Source organism: Athene noctua, chromosome 25, assembly GCF_965140245.1.
Source record: "Athene noctua chromosome 25, bAthNoc1.hap1.1, whole genome shotgun sequence".
NCBI classification, from domain to species: domain Eukaryota; kingdom Metazoa; phylum Chordata; class Aves; order Strigiformes; family Strigidae; genus Athene; species Athene noctua.
In genome coordinates this window covers 1,065,382-1,086,413 of record NC_134061.1, presented here as the reverse complement: position 1 = coordinate 1,086,413, position 21,032 = coordinate 1,065,382, and the positions used below count along the sequence as shown (strand labels likewise).

At 43.6% G+C, this 21,032-nt stretch overlaps 1 protein-coding gene across 6 annotated transcripts; it reads right to left on the bottom strand.

The window, feature by feature from the left end:
• Positions 1-1,941: 1,941 nt before the first annotated feature.
• Positions 1,942-18,716, bottom strand: SMARCE1 (SWI/SNF related BAF chromatin remodeling complex subunit E1). 6 transcript variants are annotated; one of them, XM_074926833.1, is made up of 11 exons: positions 18,532-18,716; positions 17,557-17,607; positions 16,993-17,036; positions 13,765-13,932; positions 11,493-11,573; positions 10,216-10,347; positions 8,462-8,633; positions 5,810-5,982; positions 4,746-4,847; positions 4,035-4,245; positions 1,942-3,217 (listed from the first exon to the last, which is right to left on the bottom strand). In XM_074926833.1, the coding sequence occupies exons 2-11, from the start codon at positions 17,561-17,563 to the stop codon at positions 3,006-3,008; spliced, it is 1,302 nt and encodes a 433-aa protein (XP_074782934.1). In that variant the 5' UTR covers positions 17,564-17,607; positions 18,532-18,716; the 3' UTR covers positions 1,942-3,005. The 6 variants fall into 6 exon arrangements, with proteins under 6 accessions (XP_074782934.1, XP_074782936.1, XP_074782938.1 ...); XM_074926835.1 differs by having other exon boundaries at positions 13,828-13,932; positions 18,532-18,696; XM_074926837.1 differs by lacking the exon at positions 13,765-13,932 and having other exon boundaries at positions 18,532-18,695.
• Between the last annotated feature and the right edge of the window lie 2,316 nt (positions 18,717-21,032).

The window sequence follows — 21,032 nt, the reverse complement described above, 5'->3', positions numbered from 1 at the left end:
GGGCAGCGTTCAAGCGCGACCCACCGGGGGCTTGTTCCAGAGGTTTCATGTGCTCGGAGAAGTTCTTTTACCCTTGAGGACGACACCCACTCCTCCGGGTACACACCCCGAGCTGCAACACCCCCGTCTTTGCCAATAATTACTGTTATTTACATATACCTTGAGAATATGTAGCAGATGAAAAGCACAAAGGGCCTTCAAAACCCACGGCTGATGCACAGATAAAAGCTGTTGCACAACAGGAGTTTGCAGCACCTGAGGTGTGAAGTCTCCTCCTGCTCCCGCACCAACCGACTGCACCTGAGCCCCCCCCCCCCCCCCCAGTCCAGGCAGCAGCTGGTATCATTTTAAGAAATCAAAGCTTTACGTTGGCAGCAACAATCATTCAAGAAAATGATTTTTTAGAAGAGCAAAATGCAGTTAATAAATCTTCAGGGGTGTGGTTTAAGATGTAAAGCAATCTCTATGAAATGCTTCGTTAAAGGGAGCTCAGCTGGCGGGAACAACCGTCCAGGATGGAATTGAGGAGCAGAACGAACGGGAATGAGTGACCCCATTTGTTCTTTGAAATCGGAATTACCTCTCTGAACACGCCACACGAGAAACAGAACTTCAGCTTTAAACACGAGGGCAACAGCCTTGCCTTTCGATGGACTCGCGTGGCGAGAATAACCGACTTCAACAAACTCACCCTTCCGGCACAAGGGCCCCTGGTTTCTCCGTCACGCCACGGCCTCTGCAAACAAGTCTGAACAAACAGGCTGAAATTAAAGTAAAATAAATCCCTTCAGTCTTGACTGGGGTTATTGCACGAATGTGAAGAGGCCAGGCCACGGTGGAGATCAGCGAGCACACGGAGTTTTTAGGGATAAGCATCTGTGCTCCAGTGGGAGAAAGCAGAAGGGCAGGAGCTCGTCGGGCACCCCCCCCCCCCGGAGATCCTGCAGCTCGGGGAGAGGTTTTAGGACAAGGGGTAACCGGGGCCTTTGGGGGAAGGAGAGGCCGTGCAATCTTTCCTACGTTTGGCCTTCAGTTTTGAAAACCTGAAAGTGTTAAATTATTGGGTGAGAGCTGCCTTATTCCATGAAACAAGTGTGTATCTGATGTCTGCTTCATGGGTTTATTTTTTAAACCAAAAGCAAGAGAATATCCAGCTGCAGGTACGTGCGTATTGGAATTTTCACCTTGTTTTTCAGCCAGCGTCACAACTTTTTGTGATGCAAGTTTCCTCATATTCACGAGTTAGTGAAACAAATAACCCTCCTAACTACCACCTTTTGGGCACAGTTAGTTATGAAAGTAAAACCAAAATGGGTGACGAGGTAACTCCCCCCTTTCTTCTAAGTGCCTCAAGGTGTATTTTTCTAAAAGCAATCCTTTTAATTGCTGGAAACAAACCCCTCAAACGCATTTTGACTAGTACAACTGCAAGTGCTTAAAAATAACGGCAGAAATAATCAGCAAAAAAAAAACCAGCTTCAGGTATTAAGTATTTGAAGCCCAACTGCATCTTCTTCATTGTGTCTTTTTGTGAATTCATACCTCAGCCCTTCAGGGAGGAAACTGTACTTGGTTTAAAGTAACATGGAAATTATTTCTGATAGCAGTTAAAGGCTTACAAAGAGACTACAAGTTCACTAACACTTGTATTATTTCCTCTACAAATTCCCCCCTTCACAGGCTTTTAAAGTCAAGAGCTGCCATCCGAGATCCCTCCAGACACCGCCAGCGTTTGGACAAAAGCCTGAAGCAACTCGGAAATTAATTTTCACTTTGTTTTTCGAAGCATTTTTACAGCAAAACCTTCTGTGCGTCGTGTATTCCAGTAATGAATTCCGTGTTTTATTCTCCTCTGGGCTCAAGATGGGAGAACGGCTGACGGAAGCCCTGAATCACATACAGGCATTACCTTAGAAGACAAGAACCAGACCACTCTTAAGTTTAAAAAAACCAAACAGGTTGGATTTTATTATTTTTAGACCATTAAAAAAAAAAAAAAAAGACCAAAAGGGTTTAAAAAACATTACTGATATACCCACTATTCCATAAAAACATACTAGTTCATTGAAGCTCGTGTCATGTGTCCTCTTGTAAAGTCATGGAACGGCTTTTATCTGTTGTTGCAATTAAGTGTATTTTTTGTTTTCCTTCAGTAGGGCTTTTGCTTATACAGGGCAAAAATGTGGCATTTTCAGGACAGTTGCAGAGTTCCCCGAGGTTTTGGAGGCTCATGGCAAGTGAAGCTATTTTTGACCCTTTGTGCTGCGTTAGTGACCGTCTGCCCAGAGAACCTGCGCGTCCAAACCTCGTCCTGCCCCGGCTGAGGCCGCAGCAGCAAACAGAGCGGCTGCGCGAGAGAAAAGCCCAGACTGTTGGAAAGGATCGGCCGTCACAGAAAAACCCGACCCTAGGACAGATCATTTACTCCAGCCGTGCTCAGTCCCGGGCAGCGGCGCTGCGGGAACAGGAGCCGCAGAGCAGCTGCTCTGAGACGCCCCCAGTTACACCAGAACCCCCCAGTGCACCCCCCAGCGCAGCGCCAGGGGCTGCCCGGGACGGGGCCTCGGCAGAGCGAGGGGGGGCGGCTGCTGCCGGGGGGTTTGGGGTGTTACCAGGAGCGGCCCCAGGCCCCAGCCAGGCCCCCCTGCCCGCTGCCTCCTCGGCCTCCGGGACCACGGCGGCTGCCCCGGGCCCCTGGGGTCAGAGGGCAACTTCCCCGGGGTCCCAGCACCGGGAGCAGCCTGAGCTCTGCTGCGAACCCCAACGCCAGAGCTACCTTTCGGGGAAGAGATCCCAAGCACCGAGCCCCCGTCCACGCTGCCACAGCCGAGTTCAGACACACAAAGTTGGGTTTTCTCTGAGAGACGCCCCCGGCCCCTCTGGCCGCTACTACAGGCCCGTGTCCTCTGGAGAGACACAGGCAGGGGAGATAAAAAAGCCGCGTAGCACATTTTGAAATCAAAACAGCACTTCATTAAAGAGAGACACATGAAACGAGTCAATGTTTATTCTTTCTTCTCACTGTCCTCAGCGCTGGGGTCTGCGGGCGGCTCCTCCACCGTCGCGCTGTTGCTCTCGGAGCCCGTGTTGCTGTCGCTGGTCCCCTCCTCGGCCGTGCTGTCGGCCCCTTCCTGGCCGCTCTCCTTATCATCCGGGGTGGACGTTCCTTCTTCTCCATTCTGCTGGCTTTCTGTGCTCTCCTCTGGGTGAGGCTCTTCTGTAAGGAGACAGTCCTCAGTGTCAGTTACATGCTAATACATTGACTTCGGCTGTGCAATTACAGTTTAGGGGACGAAACAGAATCTGTAGAAGATCCGAGAGTTCCACAGCAGTGCAGAACGTGCAGTAAGAGGCTCTGACAGACCTCCGGGTGCTCTGCATGTCCCTGGTCCTGCTGCACAGTGACCAGAGTCCCCAGGCAGTGCCTGCCCTCTGCGCTCCAGCCACAAGAAATCAGTGTGCCTTCGCAAAGCCAAATTCACTCGAATTCTAACGCCTCAGTCCCCTTTCCCTTACACTCGTGCTGTCACGGCAGCGCCTCACGGAGGTATCAGCCACTGATACTCTGAAATGCAACAGCATTTTCTAACACTAAGGCAGAAACACCCGCACAGCAGCTCCTACCAGCAGCAGCACAGAGAAGTGCTGCTCTTTCGTCCTTGCTCAGCCTTGACACTGGCCCAAGAGGACGCTCTCAGCTGCTCCCCACTAACCAGTGACTAAAGGGGAGTTCGCTTTAGAAGGGATTTTTTTCCCTTGGGTGCATTACAGACAAAGCCTTACACGGGGCTTTGTGGTATCTCACCCTTCTTCCTTTTTAAAAAGGAGTAATTTAATGAGAAGAAAGCAAACACCTGCATTCAGGATGAAGCTGACTGCTCTGCAAGTCAGAAGAAAGGCTTCAGAAGAACAAACAGCAAAGCGACAGGGCACTCCTGGCTCAGCTGAGCCCCTGCGGAGCCCCCGGGACACGACAGAGACCCTTCAGTGCCGATCCTCTGAGGGTTCTGCAGCTGGTCTTCAACCGCAGTTACCTGTCTCCATCGGAGCACTCTCCTCTTCTTTCTTCTCCTCTATCTTGTTAGCTGCCTGTTCCTCCTCAGCTGCCATGTTACTCTGACTGCGCTCGGCTTGCTCAGCTGCTTCTTTTTCCCTCTCCTCCTGCCTCTTGCGAGCCTGTTCCTCAGCTTGAGCAATTTCAGCTGCGATTTTTTCCATATCCACTTCCACCTTCAAACTGCATAACTAGCATTTAAAAAAAAAAGAAAGGAAAGCTCTTTTACTACCTCAGTTACATTGAAGAACAAAACATCAGGAAAACCCAATTACGAGTTCAGTATTTCTACATGCTGCATAATTCTTCTGATTTGACAAAGCTTAGATTAAAAGCTTCAGGCACTAGGGAGGGAGATCCAGGCATATTACACGCACGCAAAGGGGGATCAACAAACAACCTAAACCTTATTAGAAGGCAGCTGAGGACAGAGCAGGACGTTCCCCAGAGGGGCTGTAGGCTGCCTGCCTCGAGCTGCTCCCGGCCAGCGCAGGCTCCTGCACTGCCTGAAGGTCACCACTGAAGGTCACTGATGGAGCACAAAATGCCCCAAACACTGCCCTGGCTCAGCCCCCCCGGAGCCCCCCCTGCGTCTGTGGAGTCCAACACAGAACAGAAACGGGCAGAGCACTCGCACACGGGGGTAACTAGCAGATTCCTCACGGTAAGAGGAGAGAAGGGAGAGCTGTACCCTTTTCAGTTCGTTGTTAAAGGATTCTGTGCTTTCCAAAAATTTCCTCTTCTTTTCCTGGTGACGCTCCTCGATCTGCAGAAGCTCAGCTTCCAGTTTACGCTGGAAATGAAACGGATGGGAAGAACCTTTACTATGTAGTCATCTGAAAAACCGGGCAAAGTTTACAGCTACATACAAAAGTATTTGGACTAGTATTTTAAAACATACCCATATAACATCCTTGTGCCTTCCTTGATCCAATACCCAATAGCTAAGAAGTTCACACTGAAAAGTATGAACAGTAAATGGGTCTCTGCAGTAATTCAGGGTTGGCCAGGCGTATTATAAATGAAAAACAGTGTGTCCTTGAGGTGATTTCCAGCATAAAATGTACGTGTTTTCTTTCATATTATACACCCCACGGGTACACACAACCCCCCCCACACCCAGCTACATTCGCTAATGCAGAAAGACCACAGTTCCAAGGAAAGCAGGATACCACCCCCCTCCAAATCCTCTTTTGTTCATTAAATAAAGCAACCATTTCCTATCTAATCCTGGTCTCCGTTTTCTTCACCTACACTGACAGGGTTCTTTTGTTAACACACATCTGAAAAGCACAGGCGTGCATCCAGTCAGAGCTGGGTGACACAGGCAAGCGTGACCTCACTAGATCGCCTTGTATGCACTTAACTTGAAAAATGGTACAATAGGGAGGATTTACCGTAATAAAGAATCGCTACAAACAAGATTATGAGTCATAAGCTTCTCAGAAGTCACAATTCTACCAGTCCCTATTGAACAGAAGACTTACACTACATGCAGAAGGGTTATGTGTAACGATGAAGCACTATGGAATTAATACTGAAGTTGTCCTAAAGAACAAATCCTGCTCAGGAGACAGCACAGAAGGTGAAGGCTCCCATCCTGCAGCTCCCAAGGAAAGCTGGAGATCAGCTGTTTGAGCTCACAGAACCCCGACACCCAGCAAGAGCAGTCTTGCAGACGATCAAGTGATCCGAGACCTGGAGTGCAGCCCAACGCCATTATGTTTTAGCTGCCTTCACATCTTTTTTCTTTACCTGATGAACCATCAAAGACTGAACCTGGCGTTTAAGAACTTGCATTCTAGCTGTAGTGACAACAGAGCGGACATCAGGGACCACACTTTCACTCAGAATCTCACTGATGAGACGATGGTTTCTCTGGAAACGAGCTGTGGCTGTGTGCTTCATAGAAAATCCATCGTCGTAATCTGCAACAAGAGGTTTAGGTGTTAACTGCTTTAATTCCACAAAAGGAGTACCAAGTCTAACAACACTGTACCCACATTATCACTAATTAAAAACAAAAAGCCCCCAAACACTGGCTGCTGTCATGTCAAAGTTCATACTAACAAATACAGAACACCAGGTAATCGGGAAAAAGACGGTACGAGGACAGAACACTTCACCCTGGCACAGCTCTAACAGTGATGATTTTCCACATGTCTGAAATTTGGATTGATCCAGTTATTTACTGTGTTGCCTTCACGTTTCCAGAGTAAGAGGGACTATTAATACACCAAATAAAAAAACCCCATTCCTGATTAATCGTATTACCAGAACAATAACGAGTGCAAAAATACCAGCAGGAGAGTGACTCCTCTATAAATAAGATTTGCAGCACAGATTAAAAAGACTTATTTCTTCTGAAACACTGAGGAATGAAAGCATGAAGCAGTGCTACACGTTTACTCATCAGTAAAAACTCTTAGTACTGTATTAAGAGTATTCAATTATTTCTTTATTTTAGTAAATGCAGTTCTCTAAAGAACAGTTACTGAAAAAAATACACTTCAATAGAAAAAGTAGAGAAGCACACACGTCACATGCTGGCTGCCTTAGAAGCTTCTGGCAGAGAAAAATTAAAGGAAGCCCAACAGGAACTAAACTGTCTTGTTTGACAAACATCTAGAGGATTAACTACAAAGATCTGACAATATTTCAGGTCAAGGATCTCTTTTCTTCTCTTCCATCAAATTAAAAGAGCTTCCAATTTATGGCAAGATACTGAACTTCTGACAATTCTGATCTAGTCCCAGAATTTAACGTGAACTGCAGAATTACGGTTTGTACTAGGCACTCATTTTAAAAGTAAAATTCAGTTTGATGCTACAAAGCAGAACAAACCCACATGCTTTCCTGTATCTAGCAGCACTCAAAAGCTTACGGCCCACAGAAGTCTTCCTATTTTTTCTGTATTTCTTCAAGGAAAGCAAGCAAAGCCTTTCAACACAATAAAAATCAAAACATAATCTGCAGTTTTGGTATCAAGAACCTACCTACAGAACAGATAAAAGAATTCAAGTCAAACTAATTAGAAATTAAAGCACAGTAATTAAATAGCGTTAAGTATTGGTGAGAAAATCAACTTAGAAGAAACTTCTAGTATAATTCATATCTGACTGAGCATTAGAATCAGTTAAGCAACAAGGATGAATTATCCTCCAGAATGACATGTAGAACAGTCCTGGAGTTTTACATCAAGTTTTCCTAATGGAGATTACTCTCCAACTAGTCACATAAATCCTGAGAATCCTAACATACCATACATGAAAATATTACCAAAGATAACCAGTTTAATGAAAGTTTCCATCCCCTTAATTTCAAAGTGTTATGTTCAATTTCTCAGGTATCTGATTAAACGAAGCAAAAAGAGACGTAGCAGGAAGACAAGAGATTTGCAAGAGACAAGTAAGTATTAAGCAAATTGGCCTCCTTAAAGCCGTGCCTTTGTCCTCTTAATAAGACCCCTTTTATGCTAAAAGTTCTTGACCCCACCGACACACAGGATGGGACAGAAGTAATGCTTCTGTCACAGAAAATAACTTGCTGCTTTGTCCCAGATGTAAACAGATGCAACTCAGGGCCTCATGCAGCTGGTTCTGGTTGAGTTCACTTGGCCCCGGGTAGCACAGAACAGAAGTTCCCAGATGCCAACTCGTGGAGCACTAAATCTATTGACATACATCTTGCAGTTACCTCACACTGGGGAAGGTGCTGTTTGCCATGAGCTTTATCTCAAGGGTGTGCTTTTACAAGGGAGCATGGAAAAAAAAAAAAAAAGGGTGTAACTGACTGAGTACATTTTTCACCCTCAGGTTTCAACAAGCATTTGGTCATGAAAAGTAGACATGAGGTGTTTGAGGGAGTTTTCCCACTGGGTGGGGTGCGTTTCCTTGCAGTCAAATAAACTTTCAGAATCTTCTCACCAACTTGTCAACAGCAAGGTTAACTTATTTTCTAAACAATCTCAAATGACAGTTGTTGAACGCATTCAAAGTTCAGGTGCTCTTAATCAGAGCAGAACTCTGCCTGTCAGAATTATTTGCTTGTAGTAATAAAGCACAGAATTCTATCCAAGCTGGATGAAATCAGGCATCTAAGCCTTTTATAACGCATATGTTAAAGCCACTGCAGAGCTCTAAGCAGACTTATTTGTTTTGAACTGTAAGCAATACTTCACCATAATTAAGGGTTGCCACTGGCTTGCCACCTTAGGCTTTGGAAACAAGACAGTCGGCTGTTTGCTGTATGAAATTAAACGTGATAATGAAAATCGGTCCTGAAGGTACCAAAACAGAAAGGAAGTGAAAGTTGTACACACGGGAGTTTTCTGTATCTGGCTTCTCTACCCTGTCGGTCTGCCCCGAGACCATCTCCCCGGAGGGCACACAAATCCCTTCTGCTTACCGTCGGGGTCTTCTGCGGGCTGAATGCTCATGTAGGGCTCCCCCTTCTCCATGCGGGACTGCCTCTGCCTGCTCTCCTCCTCCAGCGCAGCCTCAGCGCGGCTTTTGGCGTTGATGTAGGCCAGGTACGCAGGAGAGTTGTGGTAGGCCTTCATGGACTCATTGTACTCTATCTGAAACGTGACCAATATTGTTTGATTGCACCATCGGACGATTTCAGACCCGACATCACTGTAGTCTGTAACTCACATCGTGGTTACACAGACAAAGCTACTCTGAACCACCTGGCTGATACACAAATGACCATATTCTTTCAGTCTTCTGACAAATTAGAACTTCTTCCATAGTCATTCATGTTTTAAAAACACTAGCTGGGCTTTTAGGCACCCTTCAGTTTTATTACCTGAGAAGTCTCACAACAGCTTTTGGTTTTTGAGATTTAAAAATCAAACTCCTCAGAGCAAGGCCTTTATGATCAGACAAATGCTGATAAGATTTAAAAAAATGAGTTAAGATAGTCTCAATAATTCTCTGGAGTTCTAACTAGATCTTTGATTCTGATTTCTTCTCTTTCCTTATTCCAGTATGTCATGAACCAGTTTTCAAAGTAACTGATGATTTTTCCGTTCTTTGGTCCATCCCTGCAGGGGGATGATACAGAATGCTGCAGCCAGACCACTGCCTCCTCCTGGCAGCAGGACTGCATCACTACTTTCACCTTCTTTGAAGTATTTTTCCCTTTGAATTGCTTTCTTTGACTTTTAAAATTTGCCAAGTCTTGATTTCATACAGTGATTTGAGATATTTCCAATGAAAAAAGAGATATAATCTACAATACTGTTAAAAGTACCTAAACATCCTGGTTTTTTTTTTTTTTTTTTTATGATCAGGACTGAAATCCTTCTACCTAAGCACTGTAAAAATATAAACAAGTTGGCCCCTGCCCCAAGGAGCTTACAATCTAAACATCATTATGAAGTTAAAAAATAGAATTCCTTGAGATATATATATATATATATATTTTAAAACTAAAAGCATCCAGCTTTGAAGGACTTCTCTATTGACCTGGAATAAAACCAGCTTAGATTTGACCAGGTTACACACAGCCTCAGATGCCTACCAGGTTTAAGTACAACACAGCAGCTGGACAAGTTTTCCTTTGTCCTCAGGATCACAGTAACAGTCTTGTAAAGGTCCTCAACACTTACCAACCTAGACAGGAGTTAGCTGTCATCTTTTGTCATTAAGATCAATAAAACCAAAACAAAACCACAAGAAAATCCTAGAAGTGGTAGCATTGGTCTATTAAGAAACAAACCACTATGTCATAGCATGGAGTTACACCAGATTACACCATGAAAACCAAGCCCTACGTGACTGGAAGTCTTTTACGAACACGTTCATGGCAATAGCAGTAGTTGCAGAGCACCAGTTTTGAAAGAGGATTTTGGTGTTGAGACAATCTTTTCAATACTGATGTTGTACAATCAAATCCATTCATTAAACAGTTTAAATCGACACTCAATTATAAATACTTCATTTTGAATTAGGTCTAAAAACTGACCAGTCACAGTTGATGTACAGTTATTTAAAAAAAAATCTAAAAGACGTGTCAGGACATACTTCCATTTAAGTTACATACAGGGGTCTCGTGAACGCCTCATACACCACTGCATGGGTAAGATGAATTTTTCTTCTCAGACCAGTTCCTAGAAGAATCAGCTGTAATAAACATCCCAGATTTCTTCCATTTACCTTTTCAGCTTCATATTCATTCAAATACTCTTGCTTCTCTTCATCAGTGAGATCTCGCCACATTCCTCCAATAATCTTGCCAATTTCCCATAACTTCAAATCAGGATTGGACGCCTTCACTTGGTCCCAGACCTTAACAGAAACAGCTGGAGCTTTACTAATGATATCTAAATACTTCCAAATTAAACATTTTATATTGTCATCTCAGTGTTCTTTCTGGAATCACCATGAAAAACAGGATTAAGTTAGGAATGAGTCTGGCTAAACTATCTCGATTATTTTCTGGGGCAGGAAGTCAGTAGGAAGCCATCTACTGAAACAGGCAATTGCTGAAATGGCTTTGGTTTCATGGGAATATTGCCTTTAACCCTCTTAATTCTCTTCTTAAATGCACATCGCTGCATCTCTGGGAAAAAAAAAAATGCTACTGAGTAAACACATCCAGCAGTAGATTACGATAAAGAGCACTGAGCTTTTCAGATCAGAATGTAACATTTCAAAATATTTTTCAGTCTTGCTGATCAATTTGTGTTCCAACAAGTTCTGACTCCACCAAAAAAAGTTTCTAACTTTACAGGGAAAAAAAAAAAAAAAAAAAGAAAAAGAAAAAGGAGAGAGCTGCCAGTGTTATTTCTTGCTGCGCCACTTGACTTTTTTTATTTTTTGTTGATGGTTTTTTGCCTAAGACAGACATGCTGGTAAAGATACTTTACCAGAAGTGGAAGAAATTCCTTCTGGCTCACCCGCTTCAGACAGGCTGACATGCCCTCCCCATGCCCCATCAGATTTCAGACTCCACAAGAGTCTCTCTCCTACTTTCTGTCAAACAGTTCATAGAATAGCGAAGTACACGGTGCCACGGGCTAGGTTGGTGAAGGAGAACATGCAAAGTCCACTCATTGCTACTCTTCAGTCCAGCTACAGCACTGTACCAAGCCCAGTATACCGCAAGGAATACTTCCTTTATATAAAAAAGTTCTGTCAGTAAGTCACAGGAACTTCTGAATGTGGCAGGGTGGATCCTTGTCAGCAGAGACAGTGGTAGTAATTAGCATTTTAGAGAAAACCTTTCCCCCCGGAAATTGGCAACTGTCTGAACAGACTACTGCTGCCTTTATTCTGAAGGGCAACGCATCTGTACTTTACAATTCCCTTAAAAGGATGTGCAGGCTGTTAGAAGTAAAGGTTTAGAAGCTGAAACTAAGATAATAGCAATTAATTGTTAGCACGTACGAACGCTAATTTTTATTATGACTTGTTTGACACTGTATACCCACCTTCCGGCTGTACCTCATGTAGGGCATCAGGGGCTTGTCTGGGGGTTTGGGGGGCTTTGGAATGGTAATACCAGAGGAAGCCTATAAGAGAACCGGATAAAGCCATTCGTTAACGTGAACACGGAACAGTTTCCATACACACTACTGTCGGAAAACACCCGTTTTGTGCAGTTAACACAAACCAACTGCACACCCCCCACCAAGAGAAGCAAGGAACAGCACCAAAAAAAATGACCCAAACTGTGAACAGGTACTAACTAGAGCTGGTCCTCGGGTAAGATTTTTCTCATTTAAGTTTGACTTTTTATCTGTAACTTTACAGAGTAGTAGCTAGATAAATGTTCAGAAGGGCTCCATATTCTTCAAAACTGAAATACAGAGCTTAGAAATGTACATGGGAACACCAACCCCAGCGGGTTGTTTCACTTCTGCTGAGCAATTTATTTTACCTGTTTTGACAAATCTAATGTGGCTACTGCACAGGTGAAAAAACTAAGGAGAAAGTTTCTGATCGTGAAGTCAGAGATGTATTTTATTTTTCAAATCATTTTAGCAATATTATTTGTCTGCAAAATTTGTCAGCGGTAATTTGGAGCCGATTAAACTACCCATTGTAAAAACAAACCCCCCCCCACGCACTGAGCTGTCAAGGCGTGCATTACTTGTGCCCAAGCTGTACTTAACTGTCCAAACTAGCCTGCAACAGCCTTGCTCTTACCTTCCTTAGGTGTGCACGCTGTCAAGCACGCTGCTCCCACTGAACAAAAGGACACTGAGCACTGAGTGCTGCTGCTGAAAAGCTGCTCAGCCCCTCTCGTGCCCTCAACCTACAGAACACCTGACAGGGCCTTCTCCTAAAACAGTGCAGTAACGTTACAGCCCCCGTCGACTGCAGGTTCTGAAAACCTCCACGCTTCAAGCACTTACACATGCAAGTTCTATTAACTTGGAGCATTTTCATAAAAATATAAAGCGGTTTCAAGATTTTTCAGGACTACAGCTACAGATAAGCAAATACTTGTATTTGGCCAGGAAGGCTCACGTTCAGTATTCAGCTTTCAAATTTTTTTCCTCTCGGTAATTTTTGTTTTGCTGAATTTATGGAGCTCTATGAAACAATGCATACAGAACTGTGTATAAATAATGTACATGAGGCATATGCATTACCAAAATGTATACATATATACACATACAGATGGATTTGAAAAACATTAACGGAACTTGTTTAATGCTTTTAAATTAACAGGAATTTAAAGACACCATACATATATTGGTATATGCATGGCAGAGGAGGCTGTATATGCTTATGACATACAGAAACAATGAAAGTTCTCAGACAAAACCTAACTTATCCTTGCATAAGGAAAAAGTATATGTTCCGACAGTATGTTCAGTCAAGTTTCAGCTTGTATGGGGAAGGTCTTTTCAGTAAATGTTTTAATAAACCAGATGAACTTCATATACGAAGTCTGAAAGATGGTTTATAGGAGAGGCATAAAGAGTACACTTCATTAAAACCACCATATATTTGTGCCTTGAGAAATCGTTATATCATGTTCCAAACTATCGGATGTTTTGGGGTAGAAAGTTTTACATGAAAAACCTTAAAAGTTATGAGAATTACAGAAACTTATAAAGAAATGTTATACTTCCACAGTCTGTTTCCTAACTGCACCCAATGCTCAGGACTTTTAACTGTATTTGAAAGAAGCTGTCACCTCCCTCATCACTTGACTCCATCTCACTTTTACTCCATGAAAAATGAACGTAACATCCATTTTCCACACACTGACAGAGTACGTGAGACCTGATTCCATTTTATTATAATCACACTTCGGTTGAAAAAAATAATTTGTAAACTTGGGACTCTGCAGTTATTACCAGACTAAGACTGGAAAGAAAAATAAAGGCTTGCATCTCTTGCATGGCTCAACAGTATGATGCAATTAGTATCGATGATGTCCAGTTTGCAAACGGTTCTTATTTTTGTGCCAATAAACCTCAATAAATGAGCAGTTCCCTCCCTCCAACAATTCGTACCCACGCTACAGACCACTCCAGTGGTCAGTGAAGACCACAAAGTCTGACTTTTTGGAGTTCTGCATCATACACGATTACCACATTTTTTTTTTCTCTGCTGAGCAGAAGTCCATTTTCCTGCAAAAGGTTTCAGCGTGAAAGGGAAGGGGGGTAGAGGTGGGGAATAAGAATCAGAAGTAATTTTTTGTTTTTATAAAGAAGCGGCAGCAGCCAAGACTCAGAAGGACCTAACTCTAAAGCCATTTCTGGTCAATTCCTGTTGTTTGCCGGATGATGTAATAGTTGATTCTCCTACCGTGACCCGGCTGTTGGTGCCCGGGTTCCCTCCCAGCCTGTAGTTGTTGTAGGCCAGATGGCTGTATGGATTGTATCCCACAAACCCTGGTGTGCTGGGCATTTGCTGATGGAAACAAATGAGACAAAAACACGAATGAGAAATGAGCTCAAACGAGGAAAACACAGAAATGAAAGTGAACTGCAATATGGCATGCAAAAGCAACCAGATTTAAACAAGCAAATGAGGTGTAGCAGTCGGTATCTTCTCAACACAAAACTTACTCCAGTATAAACCTACTAAGGAAACAGGATATTTAAGCAAATGTGTCACTACAAATTTCTGTCTCAAGTTGGTGATTTTATTTCTATTAAGTGTGTAACTCATTTAAACAAGTATTCTATAAATCCAGCTCATGCCTAATAAAATTTTTCAACATAATCCACCAAGTAATTCAGAAATACTCTTATATCCAAAGGCTCAGGCTTACAAGGCAACGCAGCACACAGTCATCAGGCAGAAATCCCCAGTACCAACATTTACTATGCCAGTGAAAATTCCTGTCTGCTTTTCTTCCCATTATTCTGCCTTTCTGAAAAATATTATACTGTGAGTAAACAGGGGTAAAAAAAAAAAAAAAAAATATCTCAAAGCACCATCTGTGCATCACTACCCGTGTCTGAAGACTTTCCTGGTGGCTTGCAAAATTTAAATATCTTGGGGAAGTGGGATTAGAAAGCTGGGAGAGCAGACAATTCACAGAGAGATCCTTCTGTAATGAGGCAGGCTGCAGACTGACAGACCTGAGGAACCCCTGCAGTAAGATCTACAGGTTAGAACTACAAACTAGTCTTAACAGATCACTGAATCCAAGACAATTGAATAAGTTAATCAATACATCTTCATTCGTTCTTGAAAGTGGATCAATTTGTTCTCACCTCAGCAACACAGAGAAAAATTTCTTTACAATCCCTTCTTACCTGTCATTTACATACAATCAAGTAGCAGAAGGTTCACTGTATTCCCCTCTTCACAAAAATCACTGACTTTGTCCATTATCCCTCACTTCCCAATCAAATTTTGTTGGAAAATATGGATCAACTATTTATAACAGTATCTGTGATCAGGTCCTGACTGTGGTAGTCCTATCGCTCCATGAGGATTCTCAATGCCCTGCAGTGTTTCTAGACAGTAAATGTCACCCCCAGTGTCCCACTCTGTAGTAGCACCTGGGCCCTAATGACAAACACATATTCCAACAGGCTTTTAAAGCCATTTGCTGACTGGACCCATTCTAGATTACAGTTACAAAAATTCTACAAATAGGTTCAGGACTCCAAGAACCAAGGTGTGACAAATACAAACACTGAACAAAAACAACCTGTAATAAGCTAAACTACATTATCTTGAGAAGTTTTCAAGCATACGTAGACACGCTGTAATTAGTTTATTTCTAAACATACAAATACAGAGTAAAATTACCCTTTAACAGTCAGCCTTCACATATTTTATTGCCAAACTTTAACTCAGTCACAGCAGTTGACATTTACTCAATTTGTATGCCTGTGATCGTGACATACACATTCACTATTTAATAAGATGCTATTTTACTATAGTTTTCTGTATTACCATAGTAACAGGTTTTGAGTATGTTGAACTACACCTCTTCAATAAAATCAGATGACAATTGTAATCTCCGTCTGCTTAATTCTTTATTTCTGCAAGACAGGATTTAAACGTTACAAGGGAACTACCTCGCATTACACGGAGAATTTTTACTTCAGCTCTAATACTGTAGTTACGAGAACTACTGAGATTTTGTTGACTGTAGTAACTGGAACTGGCTGTGGAAGAACAAACAAGGTTATTTCTCTATTTTATGACTTTTATTAACAGAACAGAGGCTATCATCTCAAGGACTGTATAAAATATAATACAGAAGATGCTTGAAAGACAGGTAATGCATGTCACTAGGTGCAGTTTGTTCCTGAAGGTTTCTGACTCAAGAAGGCACCACGGCAAGGTGCAGGTTTAACAACCTCTGTGCCCAGGCTGTGCACAGGCACAGCTCCCGATGCAGGAGCCCAGTGGTGAGAGCAGATGCCATCGTGTTCCTCCCGAGGAACCTTCCCTGGCACAAATCTATCCAGTCGTGTGCAAAAGGAAAACTCTGAACCAACTACACAAGTGAAGTTTTATTTATGTAAATTTATAAGACCGTAACTTGTATTTATGCATTCTGTAATTTTCAAGCTTCTTTAAATGTAAGGTAGGGCACAATAAATTTGAAGGATCCTATTTCATCTAAATCCCACCCTGCAGTTTTCATCCCAGGTGCAGGGATCAGGGACACTCTACTGGATAACAGTTTTCCAGAAGTTTGCTTTGGTAAAAAAAAAAATTTACTACAGCACCTTCGCTCATTCTTCTGTGCAAGATTTTATTTTCTCATGTATGTCACTCCTAAAACACAAGCTGTTTAGAAACGTGGACACCACAGAAGAGCTGCATTTGCTTTCAAACGCTCTCCTGAGCACCACGTGCTGGTGTTTGAGCCGCTTTACAGCTGCATGAATGCAAGCGGACATAATTCAGAGCTACTCTTCAGTGCCTCAGTGCCACCCCACACCATTTTACTAGAAGGTGAAATATTCCTCATGCCATAGACTCCACAGTATCAGTGTTTTCAGGAAATTCAAATAAGACTGGCATCATGGGTGTTTTATTACTCTGACCCAGTCTAACAGAATTTCACAGTCCTGCATGCCACTGAAAATCAGTCTAGGTACAACATGAAAAAAACCCCCACACTATTTGCCTGTGATCTGGGCACAAGTTGAGTGGGAAGTTTTAGAATTAAACAGATCAGTTTGTTCTTAAGTGTCCCAGTATACTGTTGCAACCCACTGTGAATAATTTTAAACCAACTGACTGCTTACAGAAAATTAAGTACCTACAGGATGTAGCCTTAAAAATGAAACAGCTTTATTCAGCTTCTCTTTCACAAACTGCTTAAAAAAAAGAGAAGAGATCAATTTAAACAGTGCATAGCATATTAACAATGGAATACAACTAGTCTGTGTTTCCAATACAGAAAGGTGATGCAACTCCATAACTATTGCTCTGGTAAGTTACTCAAGGCTGTATTACCAGCTCTGTGTTAATGAGAAAAATCACTATACTTACGGTTGCAGGAGCTGGGGTAGGAGGTGGGGCATAAGATGGCCTTTCTGTTAAGATATAAATGTAAGCAAATGTTTTTTCTTGAGAATTTGAATAAATTCTTTGTAAGGCATCTGCTGCGGCAAACATTTTAAAGTGATTTACAAAAGCAAGACAGAAATCCTACTCTCAAAAGATTTCCTATTTTGCCACTGAAGAGAGTAAAGCAACGAACACAGGGGTAAGAAAAAAAAATTAAGACCACACCATTGCTACATCGCGAGGCTTTTATTTAGGTGTAAGACTGAAGAATATGAAAACCATTTATATGCACATCAATTAAAGAGTGTAAGCAAAAACGCTGTGAAACAAGATTTAGGAGGAGCTATGATATCTGGATTTCGTATGAATACAATATGCCAGAAATCAGCCACAGCAAGATTTAAGGCCAAGAGTTTGGTCAGAAATGACTACACTTCTTCATGTTCCTTTTAACGCAAGGAATAATAGGATTATCTCACAAACAGGTTCTGTTGAACCAGATCTTTAATTCATCAAGTTAAAGGAAGAAAAAATCTGGAAACTTACTTGACATTTTGATAAGCAAATTTTCAGCCACCTGACATTATATTTGTACTTCTGAAAGACAAAAGAATATCACGCTATTAAGTATTACGCCTTTGCTTCCCCAAATCTTTGAAACTTCAATTATTATAGTTACCGTTGACTAGCAAAAAGTTTGCCAATTTCGAAATAAAGACAAAAGGGTTTCTAAAAACTAAGCTGTTACCTCTTTGAAAAATGAATGTACTTTCCAAGGAATCTGGCCTTAAATAGCTGTGAAACAACACTCAGGTTCATGTTAGCGTCATAGGAAAACGTTTTAAGTCTTTTTTTCCCCCCTTAAGAAATAAAATATATTTAATACACTGTTGCAGAAAACTGGTATTAATGGATAAAGAACCAAATTAAATAGTATCTCCTTTACACGGTACAAAAAAAAAAAAAAAAAAAAAAATCACCGCTCCCGCCAGCAGCAGCACCGCAGGCCCTGGGACGGGAGCGCACTTAACCCTTTAGCCCCCAGCCCACCCCTGCGCGTGGAAAACGCGCCGGGACCGCTCACTATTTTTTGCGGCCTTCCTCTTCCCGTAACTCCACCGGAGCTGCGCCAGAGGCCGAAATTCCCGGCTCACAACGTGCTTAGCTCGGGACTCGCACAGACTCCGCCACGGGGTCGCTCCTGAAGCGAGGGCACCCCCGGCACCGCGCTCCCCCCTCGCGGCCTTCACCAGGAAACGGCTGCGGGCGAGGCGCAGCCCCCCGGGCCCCTCCCGTGCCGCACGGCCGGGGCCGCCCCGCTGTCACCGGCCGGGGGGGTGCAGCCCCCCGCCACCCCAGCGGCCGCTAACGGCGAGGAGGCCGGAGCCCGGGCCTGCCCCATCCTCCCCCTCCGGCCCGGCTGCGGCCCCGAGCCCGCCCGCCCCGCAGCCGCCAGGCCGGGCCGGGCTAGGCCAGGCCAAGCTAGGCTCGGCTCGGTTAGGCCGGGCCGCCCGCACTCACCCGCTCCTCCGCCGGCCGCGCTCCCTTTGTTCCCACCAGGCCGGGGCGGCGGCGGGGACGGCGCCTGCGCGCTCTGCCCGCACTTTCGACACGCAGCCCCCGCCTCCCGCAGCCGGCCGGGCCGGTAACGGCGAGGCTCTTTGCCCCCCCCGGCTCTCCCCGGAGCCGCCGCCGGGCCGAGGCCGTTCCCACACCCCTCCGGGGACGGCGCAGGCCGCGAGGGGTTGCGGCGAATCTGCGGGACGCAGAGGGCGAAGGGTTTCCGGGCGCGGCCCCGCCGCTACCGGGAAGGAGGCGCCGCCTCCCCCGCGGCGGGGGATGTTACCGGTGCTCCCGAAGCATCGTGCGGGCCGGGCTGCCCCCACCCCGGTTTCGCCGTCTCCGGTACCGAGCTCGTCCTCCCCTCCGCCCCGCGGCAGCGAGGGGATGATGCGGGCGGGAAACCGTCCGCCTTCACGTCCCTGTCAGCATTTTCCACGGGCAGACTAACCCGGTTCCCGCCCAGCCGGCTCCCCACCGGGCAGCCCTGGCCGTTGTTCGCCTGCCCGGCCCGGGGGAGCGGCCGCGGTGTCTCCCGGTGGCGAATCTGCGGCGGGGAACGGGCCGGGGGGGGGGGGAGGCCGCCGGCGCCTCGCCGCCGTTTGGCGCCTTTTTCCCCTCGGAGGGAGCGCGCGGCGCCGCCCTCGGCCCCCCGGTACGGAGCTTCTTCCCGGTTTTGACTGTTTCATGCGTTCATCCGTAGTTTATTAATAATTTGATTTTGTTGCTGGTGTCAAAATGCACTTAATGTCGATAACGTTAAACGCTAGCTTTCTGCAGCTTATTGAAATATTTATTGTGGTGTTCAAGTGCATTTACTGATACTTTCCATGCTAATAGTTCCGAATTGTTATTTTTCAAAGCCAGCAATGTATTCCTTATTTTGTTTGTTTGTTTTTTTTCTTTTTTTTTTTTTTTTTACTTTGCTATTTGCCTGTTTCCCATGTTGTGATAGCGCAAGATTTTGCCTGTGTACATTTTTTAATACACTGAGTGACATAAGTAGTTTTACTGATTTAACAGGATTGTTTGTACTGCACTGTACTAACCAGGGGGCTCTAAATAATTAGCTCTTATCCAACTGTTTTAATTAGCAACAGTTTCCTAAGCTTTGTAATGAGGACGTTTATTCATTGGAAAGGTGGTTGAGACAATGAAACTCACTTTTACATCAGATGTTTGCAGACGGTTACAGATCTAGTCAGGGTTACTGGATTTACCAGAAAAAGTAATTTTTTAGCAGGACACTCACATGTTGTGATAGAGGTCCTTAGTGATTTTGTGTCTTATTGTAGAGGAGATCTTGGAAAACGCTTGGTTGCAGTCCTACAGTTTTTCTCTTATTTACAACTTCTCTTTTGGATTTCTCTGTTGCGTCTTTTTAAGGTAAACACATTAAAACTCACAAAATATGCATGGGCAGACTCAATTTTCATCCTTTTTTTTTTTTTTTTATTGTAGTACTATCATTTTACTTTGGTAAATTAGTATCCCTGCTTAAAGTGCCTTAAAGCAATTAAAACTTAGTTTAATTCAAGTATTGTAAAATGTACAGAGTATAAGCACAAAAAAAGCTGCATAGTGAAAATACTAGAGCAGGCGAATACATTCAGGATGCCAAATACTCAAGTATTAACAACACCAGGTCAGTATTAAGGTTAATGATAATTAGCCAGCTTCATACAGTAGATACAGAACGGTGGGCGCTCTAAACGCATTGTTCTTAGCATTAACAAAAGATAGAAGCGTAACTTAAACACGGAAAGAATTTGTAGTACCAGTCTTTGTAACACATGCCGTAAGTAATAAGGCCAATACCGACACTTAATCTTTACATGCTGCTGGGAATCCAGGAAATACGGCCCGTGGTTTTTCTAGATTCTGAGCTCCTGCCATCCCAATGATTTTGGCGAGAGTTCGTGACATCCACACCTCTTAAAAACCCTCAGAAACAATCGTTCTTATATTAATACAATTTTGTTTGAATTTTTTGTTTGAAATTTGTCTCATTAAAAAGTTTGCCTAAATTTTGTATTTCTGGTTTTTCTGTGTACTGATGCAAGATCATCTCTTGCACTTTGTATTTGCCCGTAGCTACTTTGAGTAGTAGTGGGGGATGCTTCATGGGTATGGTAGAATTTTACTTTGAATATGTAGCCCTTATTCTGTCCATTTAATGTGAAGGAATCATAGTTGTACCCTGGTATAACAGTGACTGTTTATGTTCACTAGATCAAGAGCATAACTTATAATATTTGTCAGAAGAGGAATTTGTTGAAGATATTTTAATTCACATAATTATAATAAACAAAACTCATTAAATACCAGCACTAAAATGGTTGGTTGACACCTTACATTTGAACAATTGAAGTGTATAATTTTTCCTGCTATGGCTAAGAAAGTTGTAGTACAGATACACGTGGACACGTAAGAGAATGATTGATTTTCAGTGGAAACTCCTG